This window comes from Chamaea fasciata, unplaced genomic scaffold (genome assembly GCF_029207755.1).
Source record: "Chamaea fasciata isolate MVZ Bird 193981 ecotype frontalis unplaced genomic scaffold, bChaFas1.0.hap1 SCAF_5, whole genome shotgun sequence".
In the NCBI taxonomy this organism is placed as follows: Eukaryota; Metazoa; Chordata; class Aves; order Passeriformes; family Sylviidae; genus Chamaea; species Chamaea fasciata.
In genome coordinates this window covers 1,829,378-1,857,140 of record NW_027094090.1, presented here as the reverse complement: position 1 = coordinate 1,857,140, position 27,763 = coordinate 1,829,378, and the positions used below count along the sequence as shown (strand labels likewise).

General features: G+C 49.0%; 1 protein-coding gene across 2 annotated transcripts in view; it reads left to right on the top strand.

The window, feature by feature from the left end:
• The window catches only part of EXOC4 (exocyst complex component 4), a 305,007-nt gene that overhangs the window by 245,015 nt on the left and 32,229 nt on the right, over positions 1-27,763 (top strand). For both annotated transcript variants that reach the window (XM_066182652.1, XM_066182653.1), the window contains exons 12-14: positions 7,382-7,518; positions 14,096-14,251; positions 18,198-18,376. In XM_066182652.1, coding sequence (XP_066038749.1) covers positions 7,382-7,518; positions 14,096-14,251; positions 18,198-18,376 — 472 coding nt within the window. The remainder of the gene's footprint in view (positions 1-7,381; positions 7,519-14,095; positions 14,252-18,197; positions 18,377-27,763) is intronic.

The window sequence follows — 27,763 nt, the reverse complement described above, 5'->3', positions numbered from 1 at the left end:
GTGATCCAGCTTCAGCTCCCATCTGCTGGATCTCCTCATGGCTGGCTGGGAAGTCTGGAACGAAGTAAAAAGGAGGAGCTTGGAAAGGATTCCAACGTCACAGGCGTTCAGGAGGTCACAAAGCAAAGGGGTTTTAACCTTTTCCTGTGCAAATATCAAAGCGTCACGAGAGACAAGCCCAGGTCCTCAGGGCTACGTGGAACAGGCAGCTGAGTGGAGCATTTCTCCTTGGAGAAAACTTTCCCTGTGGAGTTATCCAGCCACATTTTTCTGTCTTGACAGTGGCAAAGTTCGTTTCTGCTGGGACAAACGAGCTGAAGGTGATGGGAGTGAACATCACACTTCAGAGTGAGGGCAGAGGGGAAGAGCTGAGCTGCAGCCCAGGGGTTAAATCCATGTCCTGCATGAGAATCCGTGCTGGGAGAGGTTGGATGGTTCCGGGATTCTGTGGGAAGGGACTCAGTTTAATTGGAAACTAGGGAAATGGAGCCAGGCTGGGAGAGCTGGGAATGTTCCCCTGGAGAAGGGAAGGATCCAGGGAGAGCTTCCAGAACATTCCAGGGCCTGAAGGGGCTCCAGGAGAGCTGCAGAGGGACTGGGGACAAGGGACAGAGGGGCAGGACACAGGGAATGGCTTCCCACTGCCAGAGGGGGAATTCCTTCCTGTTGGGGAGGAATTCCTGGCTGAGAGGGTGGGGAGGGACTGGAATGGAATTCCCAGAGCAGCTGTGGGAATTTTTGGCAGTGTCCAAGGCCAGGTTGGACACTGGGGCTTGGAACAACCTGGGATAGTGGAGGGTGTCCCTGCCCATGGCAGGGAGTTGGACTGGCTGATCCTGAAGGTCCCTTCCCACCCAAACCATTCCAGGATTCCGTGAAATCTTTCCAAGGAAGCTTTTCCTTGCAGGAAAGCTCCACCTGGAGCACAAGTTTATCTCAAATTTAACAAAGAATATGATGAAAAACCCCATTTGTCCACACCCCGTCCTTGTGCCTCCTCTCCAGTCTTCCCAAGGTTTGGGATTTGGCCTCTCAAGTGTTTTAGCCACGAGTGTTTTAGCTCTGTGGGCTGAATTTGAAATTCCAGAGCTGCTGATTTAGTTTTGAATCCTTTCAGAGTTTGCAAACCCTCGTGGCAGCCTCCCCTCTCTGTGCTTTAACTGTGTCTGACTGATCCTGCGTTCACTGGGCTCGTGCAGGGCTGCCCAAGGAAATGTTAACCTTGTGTCCCAGTCTGTGAAATCCCAAATACTGAACAGAGTGTTTAGAGGAGGGAAACTCTCCTGCATGGTCACAGCAATACAGCAATGAGCAGATTTTATGGTTCACGTTCTCCTTTTTTATTTATTTTTTTTTTTTAAACAAATGTACACTTTGCTCTTCATCGATATTCCAGTTCACTGGAGCAAAGCTTTCCCGGATCACACAGTGCCAGGTAAATAAGATTTATCCAAGACCTTGTTTGTGCACTCATTTGCCTCCTGCAACATCACATTTAAAGCAGAGAGAGAATTCCAGCAGATCCTGGGCTCACATCCATGGGGTGAATTAAATCTTAAGACCTCTCAGGATAAATCCCGTAAAAATTAAAATATCACCTGCATTGAAACAGGTGGAATTATGGTTAGAAAAAGAAAAAAACCCTTGGAATAAGGAGCATTTGGGAAACGAAGTTGTAGTATAACCATAGTAACGGGCACAACTGGTAGTGGAATAATGGATTTTCCTGGAAAAAGGCTGGGGGAGGAAAGCAGGCAATCAGATTCGAGACTGTAAAAAGAGATTTTGCTGCTAAACGCGGGTTTGAATGGGATTGATACATCCTAAAAACCCCAGCCCTTTGTAAAACCTGGATGTGCCACAAGGAAAAGTGGGAAAACGCTGTTATCACTCCACGTGGGATAACCACTGATCAGCAGAGGAGGGAATTTAGACTCTCCTCTGATAGCTAAAAAAAAAAAAAATGAAGTCAGTTGGTTCAGGGCTGGTTTTATTCCTCTGTTTTATTGTTTTACTATTCTCTTTTGTTTTAGTGTTGGTGCTGGAAAAGGGCTCCAGGTGTGCTCCCCAGGGCACTGATGGATCCAACTCTTCCCATTCCCACTGCCGTGACCTCAGGGCTGCTGTTGGCTACTTTAGAGCCACCAAAGGGAATTAAACAACCCATTTATCCCAAAATTCCAGGCAAACTCCTGCTTTTCAGGTTTCAACGATTCCCATCTCTAACTCTGCTCATTTAGTGAGAGTTTTTCCAGTGGCCTCATGAGGTATTTGGGAGAAATTTGGGCTAAAAATTTCCAATTTCTATCATCTCCCTTTCCCATTGCCCTCCAAGGCACTGGCAGCACTTGATATTTATCAGCTCACCAGAGCCTGGCCAGGTATTTGAGCTTAAGGAATTTAAGTTTTGTCCCTTGGGAATGGTCCCAAATCCAGATTTGTGGCTCCGCACTGAGCCTGAAGAGCTTTGAAAACTTTCCCTCTCTCCTGTCCTGCTTTAATTACAGCTGGGCTCCGTTTGGTGCTTAAAAATCGTGAGGAGTCAGCTAAACTCCAGCTTAAAAATTAGATCAGGCTTTATTAATTTTTATTTTTTTTTAATTAATGCCTTCTCCTGTGAGGCAGCCACGTCCTGTCCTCATCTGGTGCCTTCCTCTGCCAAGGCATCTCAAGGAGATATTCTGTGATGGGCAATAACCAACGAAAAATGGGCAACTTTTCCAGTGCCAAGGTCTCTTCCCCCATCTGCTGTGCTTTGGTGAAGACATTTCTGAGCAGGATATTCCCATCTTTTGTCTGCTTTCCCCCGGGAAACGGAGCGAGGGAATGGAGATTGTCCCTCCCAAGGCATGGGAAAAAAAAAAAAAGCTGTGATTTCTGCACAAAATAAAAATAATAATAAAAATGTTGAGGGGGAAGATTGTTCCTCTAATCCAGGTGCTCCTCACCAGGGAGCTAGAAAAATAAAATTGTGCACTTCCCATCCCCGGAAAAGAGGGTTGGATGGGGCTTGGAATAACCTGGGACAGGGGAAGGTGTCCCTGCCCGTGACAGGGGTGGCACTGGATGGGCTTTAAGGTCTCTTCCAGCCCAAATTGTTCTCCGATTCTATGAAAAGCCGAACGTTTTGGAGGTTTGAGCTCGTGGTTTGAATTTCTGCGCGTCGAGGACTTGTTGAAAATCTCCTTTATTGTCCTGAAACTGCATTTTTAGGGGACCCTTAAAAACACCCCCCCAGCTGCCTCGTTTCACCTCCAGTGCTCCCTTTCTCCAACCATTTCAAACCCCCTTTGCTGGGCAAGAATCCCAAAGGAACTGCTGGAATGCTGAAATCCCAAAGGAACTGCTGGAATACTGAAATCCCAAAGGAATGGCTAAAATACAGAAATCCCAAAGGAACTGCTGGAATACTGAGATCCCAAAGGAATGGCTAAAATACAGAAATCCCAAAGGAATTGCTGGAATGCTGAAATCCCAAAAGAATGGCTTGAATTTTGAAATCCCAAAGGAACTCCTAGAACACTGAAATCTCAAAGGAATGGCTGGAATGCTGAAATCCCGAAGGAATGGGCGAAATGCTGAAATCCCACAGAAATGGCTGGAATTCTGAAATCCCAAAGGAACGGCTGGAATACTGAATTCCCAAAGGAATGGCTAAAATACTGAAATCCCAAAAGAATGGCTGGATTACTGAAATCCCCAAGGAATGGCTGAAGTGCTGAAATCCCAAAGGAACTGCTGGAAAACCGAAACCCTAAAGCAACTGCTGGAATTCTGAAATCCCAAAGGAATGGCTGAAATCCCAAAGGAATAGCTGGAATACTAAAATCCCCAAAAGGAACTGCTGGAATATAATCTCCAGGTCTGCTTGTTCCGTGTCACCCCGCAGGCAGAGCAGGAATTCTGCCTGCCCTGGAGCTGCTTTACATCACCTGAAGCCCCAGCCCAGCTGGGAATAAGGAACAAATCAAGGGATAATGGCAAATGTTTGCAAACCCCGTTAAAGACAAACCCCACAGTGTTAATAACCAGCGGCGCTCTCTCTGTTTTATCCTCAGCCGAGTGACAGGAGGGCGTCAGGAGGGATTTCATTTTTATTTTTTAGCTCCCTTCAGCCTCTTTGAAAACCTTCCCGGAGGAGTAATGAACCACCCCCTCGGCGTGGTGTTGGGATTCAGGTGTGAGGGGTTGGATATTGTTCCCTGGATGAGTCTTCCTTGTTAGTGTGGGGTGGTTTGGTTTTGTTGTTTTTTTTTTTTATAGGCTCCATTGAAGTGCCTCGCCATAAAAATTAAGCTTTGATCACATCCATTTGCTGCTAACGAAACCAGATGGGGGCAGAGGCAACGGGGGTTGTGGCTCCGGGATAATGTGTGAGCTGCCTTTCATTTTGGGGGCTTTCAGAAGCTCCAGGCCTGGCCCAAAAAAGCCTCCTCAGACAGGGTGTCCTCTGCAGAGGTGGCAGCAGGGCTTTGGGAAAGGTTAGGATGTCGCAGGGAAATGGCCATTACGTATCTTGGCAGTGTCTTCTTTCATATGGTAATTCCCTTTTTTTTCTCCCTTTGATTTTTTTTTTTTTCCCCCCCAAATCATTCAAGTAGCATTCTGTTCCCTTTAAACCAGTCGGGTTTTATTCTAAAATCCAGATACTGGCAGGAGCTTTGGTGGAATTTTAGTGTTGTCGAGGAAGATAAGCGGGGAAAAAAAAAAACTCCACAAAAGCCACAATGCTTTCCGTTTTAACATCCACTCGTGGGTTTTTTTGGTTGCTGCTGTTGTGTTTTTCTCCAAACGCTGAGTTACGAAAATAAATTGAAATGAGCTGGATCAAGGCCAGGTTTGATTCCTCCTCCTCGTGTGGTTTTGTGTCCAACCCAGCAGGGTTCACATGAGGATTCCCGGCAGGACAGATCCTGGGAAGGTGCAGGAGATCAGTTGGTACCACGGTCCTGCTGCAAACCCCATTCTCCTGCCACCGCTGAGATCCTAATGGAAAAGGAAAAATGTGATTATCCACACAAAAAGGAAAGGGATTGCTTTTGTCTTGTGTGTTGCTACGTGAGCTAGGGAGGATTTTTCTTATCTTTTTTATTCCTGAGGGATCAGTGGTGACTTTAACCCCTCACCACATTTCTCAGCCCATCGTGGGCTTGACTTCAGTCCCAAACCACATCAGGCTCTGCTCAGGTGAGACCCCACCTGCAGGGCTGACCCAGCCCTGGGGACAACAGCAGCAGGACCTGGAGCTTCTGGAGCAAATCCAGAGGAATCCATGGAGCTGCTCCAGGGCTGAAGCCCCTCAGTTCCCAGAGATCCAGGCTGGGAGAGCTGGGGGTGCTCACCTGGAGAGGAGAAGGCTCCAGGGAGAGCTTCCAGAATATTCCAGGACCTCAAGGGGCTCCAGCAGAGCTGCAGAGGGACTGGGGACAAGGCCTGCAGGGACAGGACACAGGGAATGGCTTCCCACTGCCACAGGGCAGGGCTGGGTCTTGGGAAGGAATTCCTGCCTGGGCTGGAATTGCCAGAGCAGCTGTGGCTGCCCCTGGATCCCTGGAATGTCCAAGGCCAGGCTGGGCATTGGGGCTTGGAGCAGCCTGGGACAGTGGGAAGTGTCCCTGCCCATGGATGGGATGGAATGGGATGAGTATTTTTTCTCCAATTGCAGTTGGAAGCCAAGAACGTGGCAGGAACAGCACAGGCAATGCCTGAGACTTCAGGGAACCCTTATCCCGAGGATTTGGGAGAGTTCCCAGTGAGGATGAGGTTGGAAGGGGCTTTTTTACCAAGTCAGGGAATGGAGCAGAATCAATTCCTGTCCCTCAGGGGTTGCTCTGGAGGAGCAGGATCAGGGATGAGGGCGATGCTGCCGCGCCTTAATCCGGAAATCAGTGGAGAGATGGAAGTTGGGCTGTGGCCAAGGTGGCGATTCGGGGGTCGATGAGATTTTGCTCTGAGTCACCAACTTCTCCTCACGTCCTGATGAGCACAGAGGAAGGGGGGCTCTTTCCAAATCCCTAGGATCCCTGCCATACAATTTGAGTCCAGAATTTCTCAGATCAGCCAGAGTTCCCAAATGCTTCAGTATCTTCCTTCGCTGCAGTTCAGGAATAACCCTTCACTCTACTGAGACCGTTAATAATTCAATTTATATCGACCTGGGACTTCCATGACCTCCCCTCTGTCTTGTTTGCAGCAACAACATCAAACACAGCGGGAAAAATAAATACAAACTGTGCCAAGTCACCTTGGGGGGGGCTCGGAAATCCCAGAATTCATATGGAGCTGTTGGAATCTTGGACATTGTTTGGTATATGGTGGATATTCCTCCTGCAGGCTGGAAGAAACCAAACCTGCTCCTCGGGGTTTTCAGTGGCACTCTGGGCTCTGTTTGGGGTTGGCAAGGTGGGGATTGATAAAGGTTGGACTGGGATGTTCTGGGAGGTCTCTTCCAACCTCAGTAATTCCAGGATCTGTAGGACGTGGAGCAGCGCTTTGGGCTGTGTGCGCCTCTAAAAATCACATTTTTGCCTTTCGAGGTTTCACCTAAGGAAGGGAAGACCTGGTGGACTTCAGCAAGTGGCTCAGAAATCCAAACTTCCCAGGCTGATATTTAAACCTTTAAACCACTTCCCTCCTTTTCTTGCCCAGGTTTTTTCCTTCCCCTCCTTTATTCAGCCTCTCCAGCCCCTGCTCGGCGTCAGGGAAGCATTAGCCACACATCTGCATCTGTGACAACAGCCAGCAAAGCAGGAGAGTGTTGGAACCCTGGGCATGGAGAATTTCAGGCTTTCTGTGCTGACAGGCACTGACCCTTAAATAAGCACTGCATTTGACCCGAGGCCGTGGAAAAGGCTTCCAAAAATTGAGTGACAGCATTGGGATAACGGGCGTGGAGTTTGAATAGAAGTGTGTGATATCACAGCGTGCAAAACTTACATTTAAAAGATTTTAGTATCTAGTAATATATATAAAGCAAGATGGAGGATTTAGGGTGTTGGCTGAGTTCTTTCTTCTTCGTGGCTCTGGGGAGTGTTCTGTAACTGGGTAGAAAAATCCGCTTTGCGGGCCACGGGTGGTTGGTTATTGGGTTAAAAGTAAAAATAATTTAGGAGTCATCTCGTTATTGAACAATTAGTGCTTAAAAGACCTTGGAAAGAGAGACAGAGCCATTTTTCACCTTGTTAGCTAGAACTCACGGCTTGTGAGCCTGTAACAGAGATAAGAATTAATAAACATCCGAGTCCGAACACGAGAACTGCATCTCCCGAGCTTTAATCCCGGCTCTAAAAGAAGAAATGAAGATAAAAAACCCACAGGAGAGGGCCGAGATAAAAGATTCACGGAGCTTCTGCTCACCCCTGGGCTTTTTTCCCCTCCCCAGAGCACGGTGATCGTGGAGAAGACGGTGCAGGACCTGATGAACCTCATGCACGACCTGAGCGCGTACTCGGACCAGTTCCTCAACATGGTGTGCGTGAAGCTCCAGGAGTACAAGGACACCTGCACCCTGGCCTACAGGTACAGCCCAGGGCGACATCCAGCGGGGAATTGCTGCTCTTTGGGCTTGGCTCTTCTGCTGCCAGCAGTCGGGAATTGCTTCTTGAATCCTCTCCGCTGGGGTGGTCCGAGGCTGGTTCCTTCTAGGGATAACAAAGCTGGGATAACGGTCAGTGGAATGTGGGGAGTTGGGGTTTCCCAGTGGATTCGTCCACGTCAGAGCCTGGTTTAGCGTCTTGAGACGTGGATGACAGTGGTGGTAGAGCTTAGAAATTATTCCAGTTCTTCCCTTAGTCAGGCAGGATGAGACCCTGCCAGGGCCTGAAGGGGCTCCAGGAGAGCTGCAGAGGGACTGGGGACAAGGGACAGAGGGACAGGACACAGGGAATGGCTTCCCACTGCCACAGGGCAGGGATGGGTGGGATCTTGGGAAGGAATTCCTGCCTGGGCTGGAATTGCCAGAGCAGCTGTGGCTGCCCCTGGATCCCTGGAATGTCCAAGGCCAGGTTGGACATTGGGGCTTGGAGCAGCCTGGGACAGTGGGAGGTGTCCCTGCCATGCCAGGGGGTGGAATCATCTTTCAGGTCCCTTCCCACCCAAACCATTCCATAATTCCGTGATAAAAGGTGACCTCAAGTTGGCCGCTGAGAGTCTAAAGCGTCATCTTTACAAAGAAATGGCTGGATGTGCCTTTTGCTCGCTGGTGAAGCAATTCCGGTTCTTCATTTGAACATTTGCAAGGAGTTCAGCTTTATTTGCATGAATTCTATTGAGATTTGGGTATTCAGGTCTCATGGCAATTTAGGAATTTCAGGGTGAGAGGAAATGGCCATAAGTTGCACCAGGAGAGATTTAGGTTGGATATTAGGAAAAATTTCTTCCTTGAAATGTTGGTCAGGCATTGGAAGGGGCTGCCCAAGGCAGGGGTGGAGTCCCCATCCCTGGGGGGATTTAAATCCCTGTGGAGGTGGCACTTGGGGACATAGGTGGCCTTGGCAGTGCTGGGAATGGTTGGACTCAATCCTAGAGGATTTTTCCAACCTAAATGATTCCGTGATTTAAGGAATCAGTAACCACGTGAATCCACACACACACTGGGTTGGGTGAAAGCTTCCCAAAACAATCTTATAAACTGACAGGGAGTCACCAAATGCTCTGTCCGTGTTCCATTGGAATTTGGGGATGATCCATCCCTCACATTCCCCAAACAAAGCTTGGAAGATCAAGGCACCACAATCCCACTGGCCATGGACGTGTCTGGCTTAAACCCTTCAAGTACTTGATTTATTTACAGAGATTTCCTGGGTAAATATCAATAAATAACTTCTGAGGACATCCCAGGTATCCATCTGTAAAACAGCCCTCCTGGACAGGAAAACCAGGATCACGCCCCATCCCACGGGGATAAATAATTCCATTAAAAACCGCTGCAAGATGCTGCAGGAATGTGGGCTGGAGTAGCTGCTCCACATCATCCCCTCCATGGCTGTTGAGCCTGAAAAAGCTCTCGTGCTTCCTGACCAAGAAATTACTTCCCATCACCTGATTTTATTCAGGAAAAACTTCATCCGGCAAACAGGCTCATCATCATCATCATCATCATCATCATCATTATTATTATTATTATTATTATTATTAAAAATAGCAGCGAGCAGAAGCTAAACTTTGTCTGAACACCCCCCCCCCCCCTTAAATCGGGAACTGCTCGTGTGCCATTGTCCAAAATATTCCTTTTCCACCCAAAACTTCCCCTGCCTGGAGCCAGACAATGGGTTTGATTTGTTTGGCTCGAACTCGACGGTCCTTCCTTCCTTCCTTCCTTTTGCCATTCCTGGCTTTGGCACCTGCTGGGGGCTAATTAGGACAGCGCTAATTTGGCCATCTCCTGATTGCAGCGAGAGGGGAGAAAAAAAAAACCACAAACAGGAAATGTTCTCGTTTTGCTGCTGGCAAAGGACTGAAATAGAAACCCGGATCCATTCCCGGGAATGCAGGGGAGAGGAGCAGCTTCCCGCTTCCATCCGCAGGGATGTTATGCCCTCTGCAGGGATCTGGGCTCCACACAGCCCTGCCCCTTGCTCCAGGGTTTTCCCCGGGGTGTTGGGATGGATAAATCCTGCTGTTGGTAAAGTTGGTGGAGTCAGGATTATTTACAGCTCCCTAAAACCAGGACTAACTCCTGGGAGCTGGGAGTCGATCCTCTCCGGAGCAAGGGCTGCTCTTGGGATGGCAAAGGGGGAGAATTTGGGAAGCCAGAGGGGTGTTTTTGTAGGATTTGTTCCTTCGGGGGGGGGAAATGTGAGCAAGTGTGAGTGAAAAGCATCCAAAGGGAGGCTCCTCCAGGCAGGATTTTATCCGGATTTCTCTGCGGAACAGCTCGGGAAGGACGTCAGCACTGGGAAATGCACAGCTGAGATTGTTCATGCCTGAGCTCCGTTTGGCTCCTGTTTTCCAGGGATTTAAAAGGAAAAAAAAAAAAATCAAACCCAAGGGGGCTGGATGGGATTGGGCATCCCTATAAATAGCAGCTCTCGTGTGTTAATTGATGACGAATTTTGATTTCGGGACGTTCAGTGTAGGTGAGGCGCCTCCTGCAAATCGCACTTTTGTCCAAATTCCAATTCCAGTTTGCCACCCAAACTGTTTACAAACGTCAGCTCTGATTTCTGACTAATTGATGAGGGGCTGGGGCTGGAAATGCAAATAAAAACGGGAGATGGAGCCCCCAAACCTCCTGCCGTGCTGGCAGCACTTCCCAGTCGTGTCCAACCCCCGTCTCCAGCAGATTTTCCAGGAGAGCAGCTCAACTCCGAAGTTAAAAACCATTTTATGTTAAAAAACCTGAGTACAAAACCATTTTTTGTGGGATTTTTGGAGGTCCTGAAAGGAGAAACCTGCCCAGTTCACAGTTGCTGCCCTTCTTTTTAATTTTCTGCCAACACCCTTCTCCGACAAAATTTGCTGTCTCAAATGCTAAAATTAATCTCTTTCCATGCCTTTCTACGTGAGTTTGCCAATGTTTACTCACGTCCACGCTGAAGTTGCACATTTTCATTTTGTTGTCCACTCTAAGCTCTGTCTTGTGTGTCCACCCCCCTTCTTCTCATCCTCATCCTCACCTTGTTCATTTTTGAACCTCTCCCAAGGCTCTGAGTAAAGGGATCCCTCACCCAAATGAGTCTTTTTAGCCTTAAAAAGAGATGGGCATCACCAAAATGTGGTTCAGAGAGTTTAAAAAGGGATTAAATCCCCTGGAGGTGCTCAGCTCCCACGCTGGACGCAGCGTCTGGTGACCAACCTCCTTCAGCTAAATTTGAGGGGAAAAAAATGGGAAATAACTGAGCCCGGATCGCTCAAAATGGTGAAGAAAAGAAACCCCTCCTGCTTTCCAGCCGGGCAAAATAGATCTGAAATAAATCTTCTTTTAATTGAGAAAGAGCAGATTAATTCAGCCAAAAAGTGGCAGCCAAACAGGATTTTTTGATTGCCCAGGAAATGCTTTCACCACTCGTTTTGCTGCTTCTTAGTGGCATCTTCCCCTCCTTGCACAAACTTTTGGGATTCAAGTTGCCTTTTTGACTCTTTTTTGGGGCAGGGCTGTCCCCTCGGGCTCTGGGTGCCTGGCCCAGCTGCTTTTTAATTATGTTTTATGATGTCTGCTCCATTTAAAAAAACCCTTTTTGGGTTTGGTTTTGCTTTTTTTTCCCATCATTTTTCCTCCCTCTGTCCTCTGAGGAGGGGGAGGGATGGAACAGCTTGGTGGGCACCTGGATCCAGCCGAGGTCAGCTCCCTATGGCAGCAGCAGGAAAAAATTATGGAGGAGTTTGGGATAAGGGGAGTGGGGGTGAAAGGAAGAGCCTTGAGCTGTGCTAAAAGGTGTCACCCTGTCCTGGGATAATTCACTCAAGGACTCAGGCTGGATTGACACTGACTGAAGGTACACAGGGGGAACACTGGCTGAGGAGCTGGGAAGAAAATGTGGGAGGAAGGAGCTGGGAAAAAGCTGGGTGTCCATCAGAGGTGTTCTACCCTCTTCAGCATCTTCTCAGTGAGGGGTGGTTGGAGTGAATCCGTCAAAATCAGGAGGTGTTGGAGCCCTGGGAAAGGGTGGGGATGTAATTCCAAAGGATCCACATTGTGCTGGGGCTGTCCCAGCACAGATTAATTTGGAGCTCGCTGATTTCAGTGGATCCATGGATCTTGTCCAGAGAGGACTTCCCATCCCTGGAAGTGTCCAAGGCCAGGTTGGACAGGGCTTGGAGCACCTTGGGATTGTGGGAGGTGTCTCTGCCCATGGCAGGGGCTGGATCTGGATGGGCTTTAAGGTCCCTTCCCACCCAAACCATTCCAGGATTCTGGCTGGACCCATGGGTACCGCCAAAAGGTGAGGAGAGCGGGAATCGTGGATTAGGATCCTGGAAAACTCTGACCCTGGAAAAGCAGGGACACCGGGCTGAGTTTGGAGCATCCCAAAATCCTCCCCCGTCTCCTCCCCAGCACTGACTCCACAACCAAAATTGGGATTTTGAGGACAGAGGAGAATAAGGATCATAACACAGAGAGGAGGCTCTGTGTGACTCCATCAGGACGCTCCCAAAGATTCCTTGGAGTCGTGGACGTCTGAAGGGCCACGATAAGGCTGGAAATAATTGGAGAGAGCAAACAGTGGACGTGGAGAGAGCTGAGCTGAGAGGGGAAATAACGGGGAGTAATGGGATGAAATTGAGGAAAATAAAACACGAGCTCGGTGTCAGGAGGTGTTTTTTTTATTTTTATCCAAGAGTTGGATTTGTTCAAGTGTGAAATAGACTCCCAAGGGAAGGAGAGTATTACTGCAGTCATTTAAATGTGCAGAGGACAAAGCCCTGGCTGATGTATTCCCTGGAACAGTCGTCTTGCCTTGGCACACCGATGCCCAGATATCATCAAATCCCCTTTCTCCATCTCAGATGTCAGAGCTGCTGGTGGAGCTCCTTTATCCCCCGTGCTCAGTTTTCCCCAGGGTGAAAAATAAAAGACCATTCTTTTTTAAATCATTGTTTTCCTCCCCTGAGTGGAAAAACACCAACTCCCTCCCAGCAGCAGAAGGCCAAACGGGAATGTTGACGCCGAGGCCTTGTGTGGCTGGAAACAAAACTCAGCCTTTTGTGTGTGACAGATTGAACGTGAAACTTGGAGGGAAGGAAAATTTGTTTGTAAGCGCATGTGACAAATTTCGTTTTCACCAGATCCTGTGCGGTCCCCGAGCTGAGCTTGTTTTCCTGGTGGATGGGGAAAGGGTGGGAAGAGAAATGAGCTGTTCTCTTCGGGATGGATCAGAGCTGGCTCCCGTTCCTCCTCTTCTCCTTGGCAAAACGCAGATGCTCGGGGGGGTGTTGTTTTTATTTCTATTTATTCCCCAAATCCCCACCTGAACGCTGCTGACATCTCGTCTCTGCCCCGGCATTCCAGCCTGGATCTGGGAGAGTGTGGCTGGAATGGCTCTGCCAGGGCCACGCTGGGGGTGCTGGGGTGTGGGCTCCAACCTGGAGCCAGGCTGGGAGAGCTGGGAATGTTCCCCTGGAGAAGGGGAGGATCCAGGGAGAGCTTCCAGAACATTCCAGGGCCTCAAGGGGCTCCAGGAGAGCTGCAGAGGGACTGGGGACAAGGGACAGAGGGACAGGACACAGGGAATGGCTTCCCACTGCCACAGGGCAGGGCTGGATGGGATCTTGGCAAGGAATTCCTGCCTGGGCTGGAATTGCCAGAGAAGCTGTGGCTGCCCCTGGATCCCTGGAATGTCCAAGGCCAGGTTGGACACTGGGGCTTGGAGCAGCCTGGGACAGTGGGAGGTGTCCCTGCCATGGCAGGAGGTGGAAATGAGAATCTTTAAGGTGCTGGATTGACTCCTCCAAATACAGCATCCCGTTTGTCTCCTGAAATTCCCGGTCAGGAATTCAGGTGAGTTGCCCAGCCAAAAATACGAAACAGGGAAATTTTTCCTAATTGGAACACACTGCAATCCCTGACTCAGTTCCCCACTTAGGATTTAGCTGGAATCTCCATCAGGAGATGCTTCGGATGACTTGGAAAGAAGATCCTGGACCCTTCATTCCCCTTCAGTGCTCCCTTCCTGGTCCCCAGGCTGGGCCAGCTGGGGAGGGAAGGTGGTGGCCTCCAGCCAGGTGTTCCTGGGCTTGTCCCACCTTGCAGTCACCCCACCATGGGCAGAGGCTGCTGAGCTCCACTGAGATTCCAGAGGAAAATGATCCTCTGGAATCATGGAGACAACCAGTGCAGGGTGACCTCCTCCAGCTGGGTGCCAAACTGAATTTCCAGGGTTGGAGGATTTAGGAAAATGGCCTTTTTTCCCTTTAAAAGATGTCCCAAAGTCCACCAGGAGCTGTGTGTTTAAGGGAATTTCCTGCCCTGTCCACCCACGTTGCTGTCCCCTCCATGTGAGCTCTGTGTGGAATTCCTCTCCGGATCCTTTCCTCACTGCTTCATCCCCATTTGTGCGATGTGGAACTGAACGGACAATACGGAATTGAATTAAAAGTGGCACCAGAAGCACGGTTTTGCTCCCGTCTGAGGTGGTTGTTGCTGCTTTCCCTGCAGGACCATCGTGCAGTCGGACGAGAAGCTGGTGATCAGCGCGTCCTGGGCCAAGGACGACGACATCAGCAGGCTCCTGAAATCCCTGCCCAACTGGAGCAACATGGCTCAGCCCAAGCAGCTGAGGCCCAAGAGAGAGGAGGAGGAGGATTTCATAAGGTAAAATACGGTGGGAGGCCGTGAAAAGGGTTTCGAGGAGAGCAGCAGCAAAGGGTGGGAACAAATTCACGGTGTTTTGGTGGCTGTCGTGTCCCCATGAATGAGGAGAATTACGGAATCATTTGGGAAGTGGGAAAGACTCTGGAGATCGAGTCCAACCATTCCCCAGCCCTGCCGAGGTCACCACTGACCGTGTCCCCAAGTGCCACATCCACATGGCATTGAAATCCTTCCAGGGCTGGGGACTCCAAACCTCCCTGGGCAGCCTTTGCGGGGAAGAAATCTTCCCAATATCCAACCTGGGCTTTTCCTGGTGCAAATTTCTGCTCACTCTGTTGTTCAAACAAAGCCATGTGGAGAGTTGTCTTCGTGATCCAAGTGAGGGAAGTGCCTGGGATTGTTCTGAATCCAGGCAAATCCTTGTCCTGCTGGTTGGTGCTGCCCTCGTCACCCACGTGATGAAGGGAGGGAGCAGCATTTTCTCACCTAATGGAGGAGCCAGCTGGTTGTACTGGGCAGGAATTCCCAAAACTAATGCTGTCAAAGGAATCTTTCATTTGAGCCGCGACCTGGCAGAGTTTTCCCTCCATCCCAACTCCAGGAACTAACTCGGGAGAGCAAATGAAAAATTCCGCTTTTTTCAGCGGGAATTCTTTTGGAGACAACTCTGTGTGCCCAAAGCAGGTCGTTCCTACCTTTCATGGCAGTGAAAGCCTGCAAGGAGGCAGATTCCCTTTCCCTGCATGCTGGGAATGGCTCAGCTCCTGTGAGATTCCAAAGCCTGCACATTCCCATCCCTATTCATCACTTCCTTGATTGGCACTTTGGCTGTAAAACTGGAGGAGGAGGAGGAGGAGGAGAAGCTGTTGAAAATAACAAGTCTAATTTCCCCAGATTGTCATCTTCCTCCTTCCCTTCCTGGAAGCCCCGTGACAGGGAGGATGCAGCCTGGAGAGGGTGGGATTTGTGGGGTCACAGAAGGGTTTGCAGCTTGGGCAGGGATTTAAAACATCCCCAAAGTGGAGCTGCAGAGCCCCTGAGGTCTCTGTGCGGTCCCCGAGTTGAATTTCCTGGCTTCAGTCCTCACCTGCCTTCACATTTATCCTTCATTTCCTCACCTGGGAAGCCCCTCCGGGCTCTTCCTGTGATTCCTGATCCATGAGCGTGGGATAGCAAAGCTCCAGTGGGCCCTGCTGGCTGAGAGGAAATTCCTGGCCAGGCAAAAATGGATGGCCGAGCTCAGCCTGATGCTGACAAAAGCCAACATTTGAATCCTGAGATGCATTTTATTCCACTTATTCCGTTCTCCAGGCCATTAATTGAAGCATTTCGTGACACTGGATCAGAGGAGCTCCAATGGAAAGCCTTTAGGAGAAGCCTATTAAATCACCCACGTTGAATTTCCTGGGAAAAAAATCTCCAGTGCCATGGCTTTTTTCAGCCCAGGCTGCAGGACAAAGACCTTTTCTCAGTATCTGTTTGCACAGAGCATCGTCTGTTAAGCCCCAGTTCCTCCCAGTGCCGTCTGAACGCTCCTGTGGCATTAATTTAAATCATCATAATTGGTCTGGGCCAGATTTAGCCATCGACAGCTTAGAGATGGGTGGTGGTTGAATAGATCCCTCCTGAAAGCTTCAAAATAAAATTAACTGCTCGTCCAATTTTTTTTTTTTTTCTTTTTGTCATCCTCTTCCCATTTATGCAGCCTTTTCCCAGCCCTTTCTCCTAATACAAAGGGACATGATTTCTTCACTGCTGCTGCTGCTGCTTTCTCTTGGCGCTGCTGATGAGTTGTTGGGAATAATTCTCCCTGGACACTGCAGTGGAGCCAAAGGGAGGCAGGTCCTGTGGATTCCTTGGTTAGCAGGGAATGGGAGAGCTTGGGAGAGCTCATTTCACTATCACTTAACCTCTAAGATATTTAAAAATTCAATATTTGACGTTCGTGGGCCCTAATTCTTGGCCAGCAGGGCAGGACTGCACGTCCCTTCCTGGAAAAGAAGGTTCAAGCCTGATGAAATTTGGGAAAATGTTCTTTTTTGGACATGGAGCTACTCAGCAGCATCCCTTTATGAATATTGGTGAATTAAACAAATCCTGAAACTTCCACCACCAGTCTTTGTCCCGTGACAGCAAAAAGAGATCCCTGCACAGCTTTCCTTCCCTGCCCAACTTCCAGGGATCCAGGGGCAGCCACAGCTTCTCTGCCATCTTTCCCTGCCTTGGGATGAGCCAAGGTTTTCCTCAAAAGCTGAATCTCAGGTTGTTCCAGCTGCTATCCCTGACATCTGCCAGCTTTTTATTGCAGTGTTGGGCTTGGAGCTTCCCATTATTTTTTATTCTCCTTTCCCGTCTCTGTTTTTCCCGCCACGGGTCCTTTCCTGAGGTCTTCCCCTTCCTTTCCCTCTGAGCTCCCCCATTCTCGGCTTTTCTGGCTCTCTTCCCTCCTTTCTCTCAAGTACAAAAGATCTCCTTCTCCAATCCCTCAGGCTCTATTTATTACGTCCACAATACTTTTAAAAGGTGAAAGGACAGGTTTGTACGACTGGCAGCAAACCGGAGCCCTTTTTTTTCCCTTCGGGAACTCTTTTTTTCCCCCGTCTTGGGACTATGAATCCGAGTTTCCCATAGGTGTGAATCATTTCCATTTGATGACAGTCTGCTCCTTCATATGAAAGGGGCTTTTAGACATTTTCATCCCAGGCAAAAATGAGTAAATCCTGTTGTTATCAGGAGTTTCACCTCAGAGGTGCTAAAACAAGTGAGTACCTGGATCTTCCCTCCACATTCCAGAAGTTTCCTTCTGCTTTTCCTTCTCTGGTGAAGGCAAAGGAGTTTTGGAGGATTTGGGGGTTATTTTTGAGGATTACATAAATTCTGAACCCGAATCCAGGAAGAATCTCTCCAGTTTCATTAATCCTAAAAGTTAATCTCAAAAAGTTCCTGTTTAAGGGAGGCTATTTTTTGGGGTTTTTTTGTCTTTAATGAACCCAGCTGAGCAATTTAAAACCATTTCAGGATGGGGAATTTTTTTGGTTTGGTTTTTTTCCTTAAATGCCAGTGAATTCCCACAAATCTGGGGATAAAATCCGGCCACAAAACTTCTCAGACTGACCAGAAAGTGCCACTGCTGGGGGTGATTTTGGTGCTCTCCTTGGAGCTCTTCTGCTCATTGGTGATTCCAAATGGTGAACTCAGAAAAGAGCTGATGGCAGGACGTGGAGATTTGCAGAGCTGGATGGAAAGTGGAATTCCAATTCCCAACAAAACTGTCCCGATTTTTTTCCATTCTAATGATGCCCAAAAAGTCATGTGGAGTCTCCCCTTTTTACCTGCAAAATGAGAACACTCCTGGGAAACAAGCAAACATTTTTCTTCACGGAGACAAGGATTGGGAAAGCTAAATCTGGATGGAAAACGCGGAATGTGTTTAGAAAGAACTTTTTTCCTGCTTTTTTTGGGGTTAAACACGTTTCTCTTGGTCATTATTTCTCACCTGGTGGCATCTCCTTGGCTGTCAAATAATTCATGGACTGATATTCCAAATCATTCTTCTGTCATGATCAGCCATTGGGGTTCCACCAGGAATTTCTTTAAAGGGATGTGGGGAGCATGAAGTCAATCCTGGATTGGAAGAGCTGATTTCCAGGAAAAGTGTTATTTACGGAAATCCCAGGGAGACACGGGAAGCACCTGCAAGGTGTGAATTCCCTGTGGGGTGAGGAGGGGTGGGAGTTGGTTTGGGATGGAGTTGGCAACTGTGAGGAGTGAGGTGGGATTTCCAGGATTGTAAATGCAAGGAGAAGGATGGTTTTTTTTCTCTGGAATTCCCTCAGAAAACATCCCTGGGACGGTCCCACAAGAGCTGGGTTGACCTTCCCTGAGGCGTAACTGAGACTTCCTCCTGATCCCCACATTCCTGAGGGGGCTCTGCTTTCCATTCCAGGGCTGCTTTTGGCAAGGAATCCGAAGTTCTGATTGGGAATCTGGGAGACAAACTGATCCCTCAGCAGGAGATCCTGCGGGACGTCAGCGACCTCAAGGCCTTGGCCAACCTGCACGAGAGCCTGGAGTGGCTGGCAGGACGCACCAAGGCGGCTCTTTCCAGCCTCTCAGCATCCCAGAGTGAGTAATTCCTATGGGAAATCTCTGCCCGGGGATGGGAACAGCACAAATATGGGATTTTAGCAGGAGCGAGCACCTTCTGTTCCCGCTTTCCAAGCAGGTTTGCGTCAGAGGGAAGCAGAAAGCGGAGCAGCTTCCTCTCTGTTCCTCGTGGGGGTACCATGGGAGGGCTCCAGGAGCATCACTTCCAACCTGGAAAAGTCTTTCAGCCCTGGAGCTTCCCAGCAGTGCCTGCTGGTGGCATTCCCAGGAGCAGGAAGCAGAGCCGGGGAGGTTTCACTCACTCCGAAGCACCAAACCATCGCCAGGCCGCTGAATGTTTAAAAGCAGACCTGTGTTAGAAATCCCAGGGGCAACGGGAATATTGAAAAGGTGTGGTTAGAAATTCCAGGAGGAATTGGACGGGATTTAATGAGGAATATCCTTCTGGGTGTGTTCCCTGGGTGAAGTGAGGTGCCAGCAGGGCAGAGGCAGCAGAGCCTGGAGACCCCAGTGCTGCTCCTGCCTGCCAGGGATCATTTCATTCCCCTGGGATTCAGCCCTGGTTTATTCCTCTTCACAGCTCAGCCATCCTGACTCCAACCATTCCCTGACTCTGGCTGCAGCAGCTCCTGCTGTGGGTTTCCCTTGCAGCCTCTGACTGCTGGTTATTTCCTGCTAAACTCTGACTGCAGGGATTGGCTCGCAGACTCGGAATGCAGGTTTTTTACCCAGTTAGACTGTGACTGCAGGTTCTGACTGCAGACTATCTTCTTCTTCTTTTTCCTCTCTCCTTCTCTCTTCTCCTTTCTTCTTCTTCTCCTTTCTTCTCTCTTCTTCTCTCTTCTTCTCTCCTCTTCTTCTTCTCTTCTCCTCTCTTCTTCTTCTCTCTTCTTCTCTCCTTTTCTCTCATCTTCTCTCTTCTTCTCTCCTTCTCTTCTTCTCTCTTCTCCTTTCTTCTCTCTTCTTCTCTTCTCTCTTTTTCTTCTCCTCTTCTTCTTCTCTCTTCTCCTTCTTCTCCTCTCTTCTCTTATTCTCTCTTCTTCTTCTCTCTTCTTCTTTCTTCTCTCTTTTTCTTCTCTCTTCTTTTCTTCTTTTCTCTTCTCCTCTTCTTCTTCACCTCTTCTCTCTTCTCCTTTTCTTCTTCTCTTTTTCTCTCTTTTCTTCTTCTTCTGTCTTCTTCTGTCTTCTTCTTCTGTCTTCTTCTTCATCTTCCCCCTCTTCTTCCTCCTCCTCCTCCGCAGTAACTACCACAGCTGTCACTTCTCAAGGACAAGGTCACCTGTATTCCCTTCTCCTACAATCAGTGTGGTTTCTCTCCTCACTGTGGTCAGCAGGGCCTGCACAGAGCCACGTCCACAAAAAGCTTGGCAGGGACTGACCTCAGCTCTGCTGCTTCCCAGGCAAACCTTCCCACTGCCAATAATTCCTGAGGAATCACCCACAGCTCATGCCAGGACCAGAGGGTTGGGTGTCACCTGCCAAAATTCCCTAAAGCTGCTCCACGTCACCCCGGGCAAGGTGGCCTTTGTCTTCGTCTGCCTCTTCCTCCTGCCCTGGAATTAAATCCCTGGAATTAAATCTTGTGTCTTTTACAAATACTGACCATCCCCTCCTGGCTCAGGGTGTGCAAGGAGGCAGCTGAAACCTGGAAAAAAGAAAAGCGTGAATAAAAAGTCCACGCAGCTCGAGGGGATCCCGGGACTCAGGGGAATGTGGATTCCTGGGGATACAGGGAGTTTCTGCAGTTTGGTTTGGAAATTTGGAGCAGAATCCTGGGGGAAGGTGCCCAGGACTAGGGGCAGCTGAGCTCTCCTGGGAGTTGGGAAGTGAAAATCAGCTCAGATTTTTTTTCTTTTTTTTTTTTTTTGGAATTCATTAGGGAAATTTGCTGGTGCTGAATAAAATCACAGTGTTTTATGTTGTCTTGGTTTGGCAAGACAGGTATTTTCCAGGGAGAGCTGCAGCTCCCCTTGGAAGCGAGAATGTAAACCCCCCTCCTTCCAAATCATTGTAATTTTGCAATTAGGGGCTTTCAGGCAAAGATAGAGGAAACAGGTCTTTACTAAGAATATTAAATATATTAAATATTAAAAATACAAAGGTAGCAGCACAAAAAACAAGCAAACGAGCAAGCAAAAATCCTAGAAACCCTGACAGAGTCAGAATACAACCTGACACTGTGTTGGTCGGGGTGTTGGTGTCATCCCGAATAAATCCTCCTGCAGTGACAGATGTGGTTCTGCTGGAGCGACGATCCTGTAGCAGGGTGAAGTTTTGCTCTGAAGGTCCAGTGGTGCTGAGCTGGGTCTGGTTTTCCTCTGGGATTCCAGTGCAAACGGGCTGTGCTGGAGTTCCAAATCTCAGCTTTCATCCAGGTGGGAATGCTGGGCTCCTCGCCCTGGGATGATGGAATTGTATCAGCCGTGCAGTGAGCCTCGATGCCCCATGGACAGAAGATTCCCCCTGGAGGGAGGATGGGTCCTGGAAGGGATAAAGAAACACTTTTCCCGCTGGTTTTAACCGCTGGCCCATTAACAGAAGGCACCTGACCCCTCCCCCTGGAGTTAAAAGGAAAAGCACCCCTTCAACTGGTTTCAACAGACTGGGGATCGAATTTGGTTTTGGTTATATATTTGGTTTATACCTTTGGTTGTATTTGGTTAAATATATATTTGGTTTTGGTTATATATTGCAATGCTTTTGGTTATGTATTGCAGCCCAAGACATGTGTCCATTAAATCATTGTCCCTTGGCAGCAGAGCCTCTCCGGGTGACTGAAATCCTTCCTGTGGCTTCTAACTCTGCTCTAGAGCAGGGCTTTAAACTCCTCACTCGGCTTCCCATGATCAGATCCTTTGGATCCAGAAGGATAATTAAGGTTATACAATCAGTTAACAATTTAAACCCAAATTACTCCAGGTAATTAACAAATGCTCCAGCTTTAACATTCCTGTAACCCAGACTTTGACTTCTCAATACCTGGGTGACAACACTTGCTCAGTTCTCGCTTCAGAGGAGACTGAACAAATAACGAAATTAAACAAAAACCCAGTGGGAAATGCTATCAAAGCTCAGTAGCCAAATATTTATTTAGTTACTAGGAGAGTTCTTGGGGCTGAGGATTTATGTTCTAACAGTCAGAGCTGTTAAAATAAAACATCATTTATAATTTCAGGTCTGGTTGAAACTCAGATTTTTTTTCTAATAAATCAATATTTCCCAGATATTAAAGGGCACGAGCGTGACTTTCGGGCCTCAGAGTTCCACGCAGTGGTGAATAAACATAAAAGCACAAAGCGTAATATTTCACTTGGCAGCGTCCTCCTGACAATGAAAATTCATCTTCCTTTGTAAGAACTTCGCCCTGAAATGTCTGTACACAAATGCCAGGAGTGGCTGGAACAAGGGGAAGAAGGGGCAGTGGTAGGAAATGGCAGAGGCTGTCCTGACCTCGTGCTTATAAATGAGATTTTCATCCTTTGATTGTTTCTCTTTTCTGCCCCAACAAGTTGAGATTCAGTCCTGGTCCCACTCAGGGCATCACCCAAGTGTTCAGTGAGTGATCAGGACCTGAATTTTCGGGACAATGCCAAAAATTCCCTAATCCCAACAAGCCCGTGACGTGGCCCTGGCGGAAGGCAGCAGTTTTTTCCAGCAAAGCTCCCTTTGGATGCAAACAGGGAATTTATAGATTTATAGGCACAGCTCTGAACATCCAGAGAGCACAAGGTGGAGCTGGGCAGGTCTGATTTTGGGAAACCTTAAAAAGAGGCAGGACCCGCTGGTGGCTTTGGGGTGAGGCTGTCAAAGTCCCCTTCCCAGAGATAAAAATTCAATAATCTTTGGCTGTGGATGTGCCACAATTATCCCTCATTTAAACCGGTGCTAACGGAGAGTTTTATCAGGCTGGGCAGTCTCTGCACTGTTCATTATTTGGTGTTTGCTGAGCTGATGGCTCCTCCATGGCTCTGCCCTTATCTGCTCCCCTTCAGAATTGGATTTTATATTTCCCGAACCAGTCAGATACGACAAAGTCATTTCCTTCTGCTCTTGTCTTTGGGGGGAATACAAACTCCTTTTTAACAATAACCATTTTGGGATTAAAGTTGCTGGGAGAAGGTGGATTTGCTGGGGAAGTCGAGTCAATTTTAAAGGGGTTTTACGGGGAAATGGAAGTCGGGTTTCCCCTCCTCATCTTCTGCGCTTCGTCGGCTGCAGACAGAACACAACCTCATCCTTTTCCTTTGAGGAGCTTCAGCCTTCTGAGGTTCCCTGAATATTTTAGAGAAGGAGCCATGAAGGAGTTGAGACAATTCTTTTTAAAGATTTTTAACATTTCTAAGAGCATTGCTTGCTGTGTGTAGGGAGGAGGATGAAAGATGAGCTGTTGGCTTCTGGAGTTGGAGCTGCCCTTTAAATTCAGCTGCTCTTGGCGTCTCGTGACTTCAGATTGTTGTGATCACCAGGGAATGGCTGCCAGGCTTCCAAACTCTTGAGTTTGGAATTGCTTTGTCATGGAATCAGATGGTTTTGGTGGGAAGGGACCTCAAAGCCCATCCAGTTCCAATCCCATGGGCAGGGACACCTTCCACCATCCCAGGCTGCTCCAAACCCCGATGTCCAACCTGGCCTTGGACATTCCAGGGATCCAGGGGCAGCCACAGCTTCTCTGGGAATTCCAGTCCAGCCAGGAATTCTATCCCAAATCCCATCCAGCCCTGCCCTCTGGCAGTGGGAAGCCATTCCTGTGGGGTTTTTTATCTTCTTTTCTTCTTTTAGAGCCGGGATTAAATGCTCCAGAGACGCAGTTTTCATGTTGGGACTCAGATGTTTATTAATTCTTATCTCTGTTACAGGCTCACAAGCTGTGAGTTCTAGCTAACAAGGTGAAAAATGGCTCTGTCTCTCTTTCCAAGGTCGTTCAAGCACTGATTGTCCAATAACGAGATGACACCTAAATATATTTTTAACTTTTAACCCAATAACCGACCACCTGTGGCCTGCAATGTGGCTTTCTCTACCCAATTACAAGATACCACCCAAACCCATGAAGAAGAAGGTGAAAGAGAAGAAATTAGCCAACACCCTAAATTCTCCATCGTATATATTATGTATATTACTTTATTTTGTATTTTTTTATATATGTATATATATTGCTGTATTCTGAAACGTTAAAATCTAAGTTTTGCACGCTGTGATATCACACACTTCTATTCAAACTCCACACCCGTAATCCCAGTGCCATCACTCATTTTTTTGGGAGCCTTTTCCCCGGCCTCAGGTCAAATGCAGTGTTCTCTTGAGGGTCAGTGCCTGTCAGCACAGAAAGCCTGAAATTCTCAGTGCCCAGCGTTCCAACATCCCTGTGTCCTGTCCCTCTGTCCCTTGTCCCCAGTCCCTCTGCAGCTCTCCTGGAGCCCCTTTAGGCTCCTCCAGCTCAGCTCAATCAGGATTGTCTTTCTCTTCCGGAAGGTTCATTGGAATTAAACCTTTTGCATTTGTTCCGTGTGTCCGTGGCTGGCACAGCTGCTCTTCCCTCAGCCCCTTCGTGTGGAGAAATCTTTATTTGCTCCGTGTGTCGTGTCCGCCTTTCTCTCTGCGGGCCTTGTCTGGGTCACCCTTGATGAGTGAAAACAGCGTTTTCTAACTGGAAAAAACAGCCACCAGCCTGAGGAGGGGCCTCCTGTGCTGTCACTGCCTTCTCCACAAAGAGAAAAATCTCTTCAGCAACAGCTCCTGAGGCCATTCAGCCTCTTCACTGCTTCATCCCGTGTCCACAGCAGAGATTTTCTCCTGTTCACCCCAAATTCCAAGGGGGTGTGGGAGATGTTTTCACCTTTTCCTCTGCTGATGGGCAGCACTTCCCCCACAGTCCCTGTTGGGGTGAGCTACGACTTCATTCAAAAGCAGGGGAGGAAAAAAAAAAAAAATGAGGTTTTCTACAGCTTTTTTACCAAAATCCTGCATTTCTCTGCCACTGCCCGGCTTTATTAACGATCACGCCGAGCATTTGCATCTCATTTTTCCCAGCCACGGATCTCAAAATGCTTTTCAAAGCTTCCCGAGGGCCATTAGAGCATCAAGACCATCCTGGACCACTTTGCCCCGGGAGCATCATCAGCCTCTCTCCTTTGCTTCCCCGAGCCTGGAATGGGCTTTGATGGCTGAGAGGGATCATCCTGCCCCACTCCAGGCACGATGATTCTCAAATGGACAGTGCAGCCCCTTGCTGCCACGGGGAGCTGTCATTTAAAGTCACTTTAGGGCCCCTCCGGAGCGGTGCCAAGGGGTTTTCAGCACAAATGAAAATCAGGACCGGTGTGGAGGGGAAATTGCTGCCTTTCATCCTGCAGCCAGGCCACCCAGCAGTGCAGGGCTTTGTGTTTAACCCCCTAATGAACTGAATTCAGCTCTAAAATGGGGCTCTGTTCCTCTCAAGCTGCAGCTGATTTTTTTTTTTTTTTTCTTTTTTAATCCCCTGTCACTGAACTTGTAGCACATCTTGCCGGATTGATTGCTCGTGAGGAATTGATTCTTTTTTTTTTTTAGATATATTAATAGAGGACCTTATTTAAAAGCCAGATTGAAGATGATCGGCACGGGCCTGCCCTGGGGCAGGGGAAGGGCTTGGTGAATGCTGTGGCTTTGTTGCTGCAACAAAAGTAAATTTCTGTCTAAGCCAGAAAAAGCTGCACATTTCCACCAAATGCAAACCATCTGCCGTTAAATTAACAAGGTAAATCTTGAGTGCTTTGATTATTTGGTGAATATCTGCTGCTTCAATCTGACATCATCTAAGTGACAGCTTTTTATTTGAGTTCCACAAATAGCCTTATTTTCCAATATTTCTTCTTTCCCCACTGCCTGGAGGGGTCGGGGCTCTTCTGGAAGAGGACAGATCCTGGCCAGCTGCCCTTCCCTGAACTTCCTTTGTGTGATCATCCCCAAGTTGCTGTGCCCCCGTGCACGGACCTGCCCTGGGTGCAGGAATTAACCCGGCCTGGGACCTGCTGGTGGTGGACAAAGTCACTCACATCTCGTTGGTTCTGAAGAGAAGGAACAGCTCTCCTTGGGCGTTTTATCTGCTTGGCCATGGCTCACGTCCACAGATCTTTCTGTCCATCCCACAGCTCAGCCTGTTGCTGTTCTGGGGTGATCAGAGATTCCCAATGTTCTCCACAGGCTGGTCCAAACCCCAGCACATCCACAGCGAGCTTGGGGTGGTGTCTGATGAAGGAACGAGGTCCCTGCCAGTTTGGGGTGGTGTTTGATGAAGGAACGAGGTCCCTGCCAGTTTGGGGTGGTGTTTGATGAAGGAACGAGGTCCCTGCCAGTTTGGGGTGGTGTTCAGTGAAGGAACGAGGTCCCTGCCGGTTTGGGGTGGTGTCTGATGAAGGAACGAGGTCCCTGCCAGTTTGGGGTGGTGTTCAATGAAGGAACGAGGTCCCTGCCAGTTTGGGGTGGTGTCTGATGAAGGAACGAGGTCCCTGCCAGTTTGGGGTGGTGTTTGATGAAGGAACGAGGTCCCTGCCAGTTTGGGGTGGTGTCTGATGAAGGAACGAGGTCCCTGCCAGTTTGGGGTGGTGTTCGATGAAGGAACGAGGTCCCTGCCAGTTTGGGGTGGTGTCTGATGAAGGAACGAGGTCCCTGCCAGTTTGGGGTGGTGTCTGATGAAGGAACGAGGTCCCTGCCAGTTTGGGGTGGTGTTCAATGAAGGAACGAGGTCCCTGCCGGTTTGGGGTGGTGTTCGATGAAGGAACGAGGTCCCTGCCAGTTTGGGGTGGTGTCTGATGAAGGAACGAGGTCCCTGCCAGTTTGGGGTGGTGTTCAATGAAGGAACGAGGTCCCTGCCAGTTTGGGGTGGTGTCTGATGAAGGAACGAGGTCCCTGCCAGTTTGGGGTGGTGTTCGATGAAGGAACGAGGTCCCTGCCAGTTTGGGGTGGTGTTCGATGAAGGAACGAGGTCCCTGCCAGTTTGGGGTGGTGTCTGATGAAGGAACGAGGTCCCTGCCAGTTTGGGGTGGTGTCTGATGAAGGAACGAGGTCCCTGCCAGTTTGGGGTGGTGTCTGATGAAGGAACGAGGTCCCTGCCTGCTCTCCTGGCTTTCCCAGGTGGGAACACTCTTGAGCAAGGACAAGCAGCTCTGCCACCCTCACCCAGAGGGAAATGGGATCTGCCGAGTCCAAACCAAACCAGGGGTGATCAGCTGCTAATTCATCACCATTTGTAGGTTTGATAGGAGTACCAATGGACTTGGACTTAGCAAAGCGGCTGCAAACAGCTGGGAGAGCTCAGAGCCCCTGGCAGGGCCTGAAGGGGCTCCAGGAGAGCTGCAGAGGGACTGGGGACAAGGGACAGAGGGACAGGACACAGGGAATGGCGTCCCACTGCCAGATGGGATCTTGGCAAGGAATTCCTGCCTGGGCTGGAATTGCCAGAGCAGCTGTGGCTGCCCCTGGATCCCTGGAATGTCCAAGGCCAGGCTGGATGGACTTTGGAGCAGCCTGGGGCAGTGGGAGGTGTCCCTGCCCATGGGATTGGAACTGGATGGGTTTTGAGGTCCCTTCCCACCCAAACCATTCCAGGATTCTACAGCCAAGAGCCGAGCAGAGCAATTCGGGCAGAGAACAAGAGTCCAGCTGAGTTGACTCTTGGAGAACTAAAACCATGGAAAAACTGGGTTAGCGAAGTGTTAAAACACCTTCAGGATCAGCAGGGAACTGCTGACTTCACGGAGATAAAACACCTGGATTGATTTACCTGAGCATGAGGAGAGTATTTTGGTTTATTTTAGAATTTTAGCACGAAAATGTCGTAGCTTAAAAACGGCTCTGCTTTGCTGGAGCTCGGGGATTGAAACCTCGCAGTCACCAGTCACCTAAAAGCTCCTGTTTTCCCATCTAAGTGATCTCCTGGTGCCTTCCAGAGCTTTTTTTTTTTCCCCCTCTGGAATATCTGCAGTGAAGCTTTTCCCATGGATCGCAGCCTTCCCCAGCCCCGGCGCTTTCCATCAAATATTTAAAAGGATGAGGAAATCAGACGTGGTTTCCCTGCCCTGGCAGCTCATTTTGTGGGTCGTTGTGGGAGACAACACCGGGAATCTGTGCAGGGATCGATCCGCGGGGTCAGCACTTAACTCACCATCATCATTAGGCTAATTACTCTCATTCCGTCTTTCCTTCCTCCCACCCCACCGGCCCTAAAGGCGAGGGATTGTCGTGTAAATGAGTGACCTGATTAGCAAAGCTTTCAAAGCCTTTTACAGCCGGGATCCCGAGTGAGCAATGCCAGGAAATCTCGGGGTTTTTTGTGGGATCGGCTCCACGGAGCCTGCTGGTCACTCCTGTTGGATCGTCCCATTGACGTCCTTTCATCTCTTCTGGAGAAAATGATTCCCTGATGGC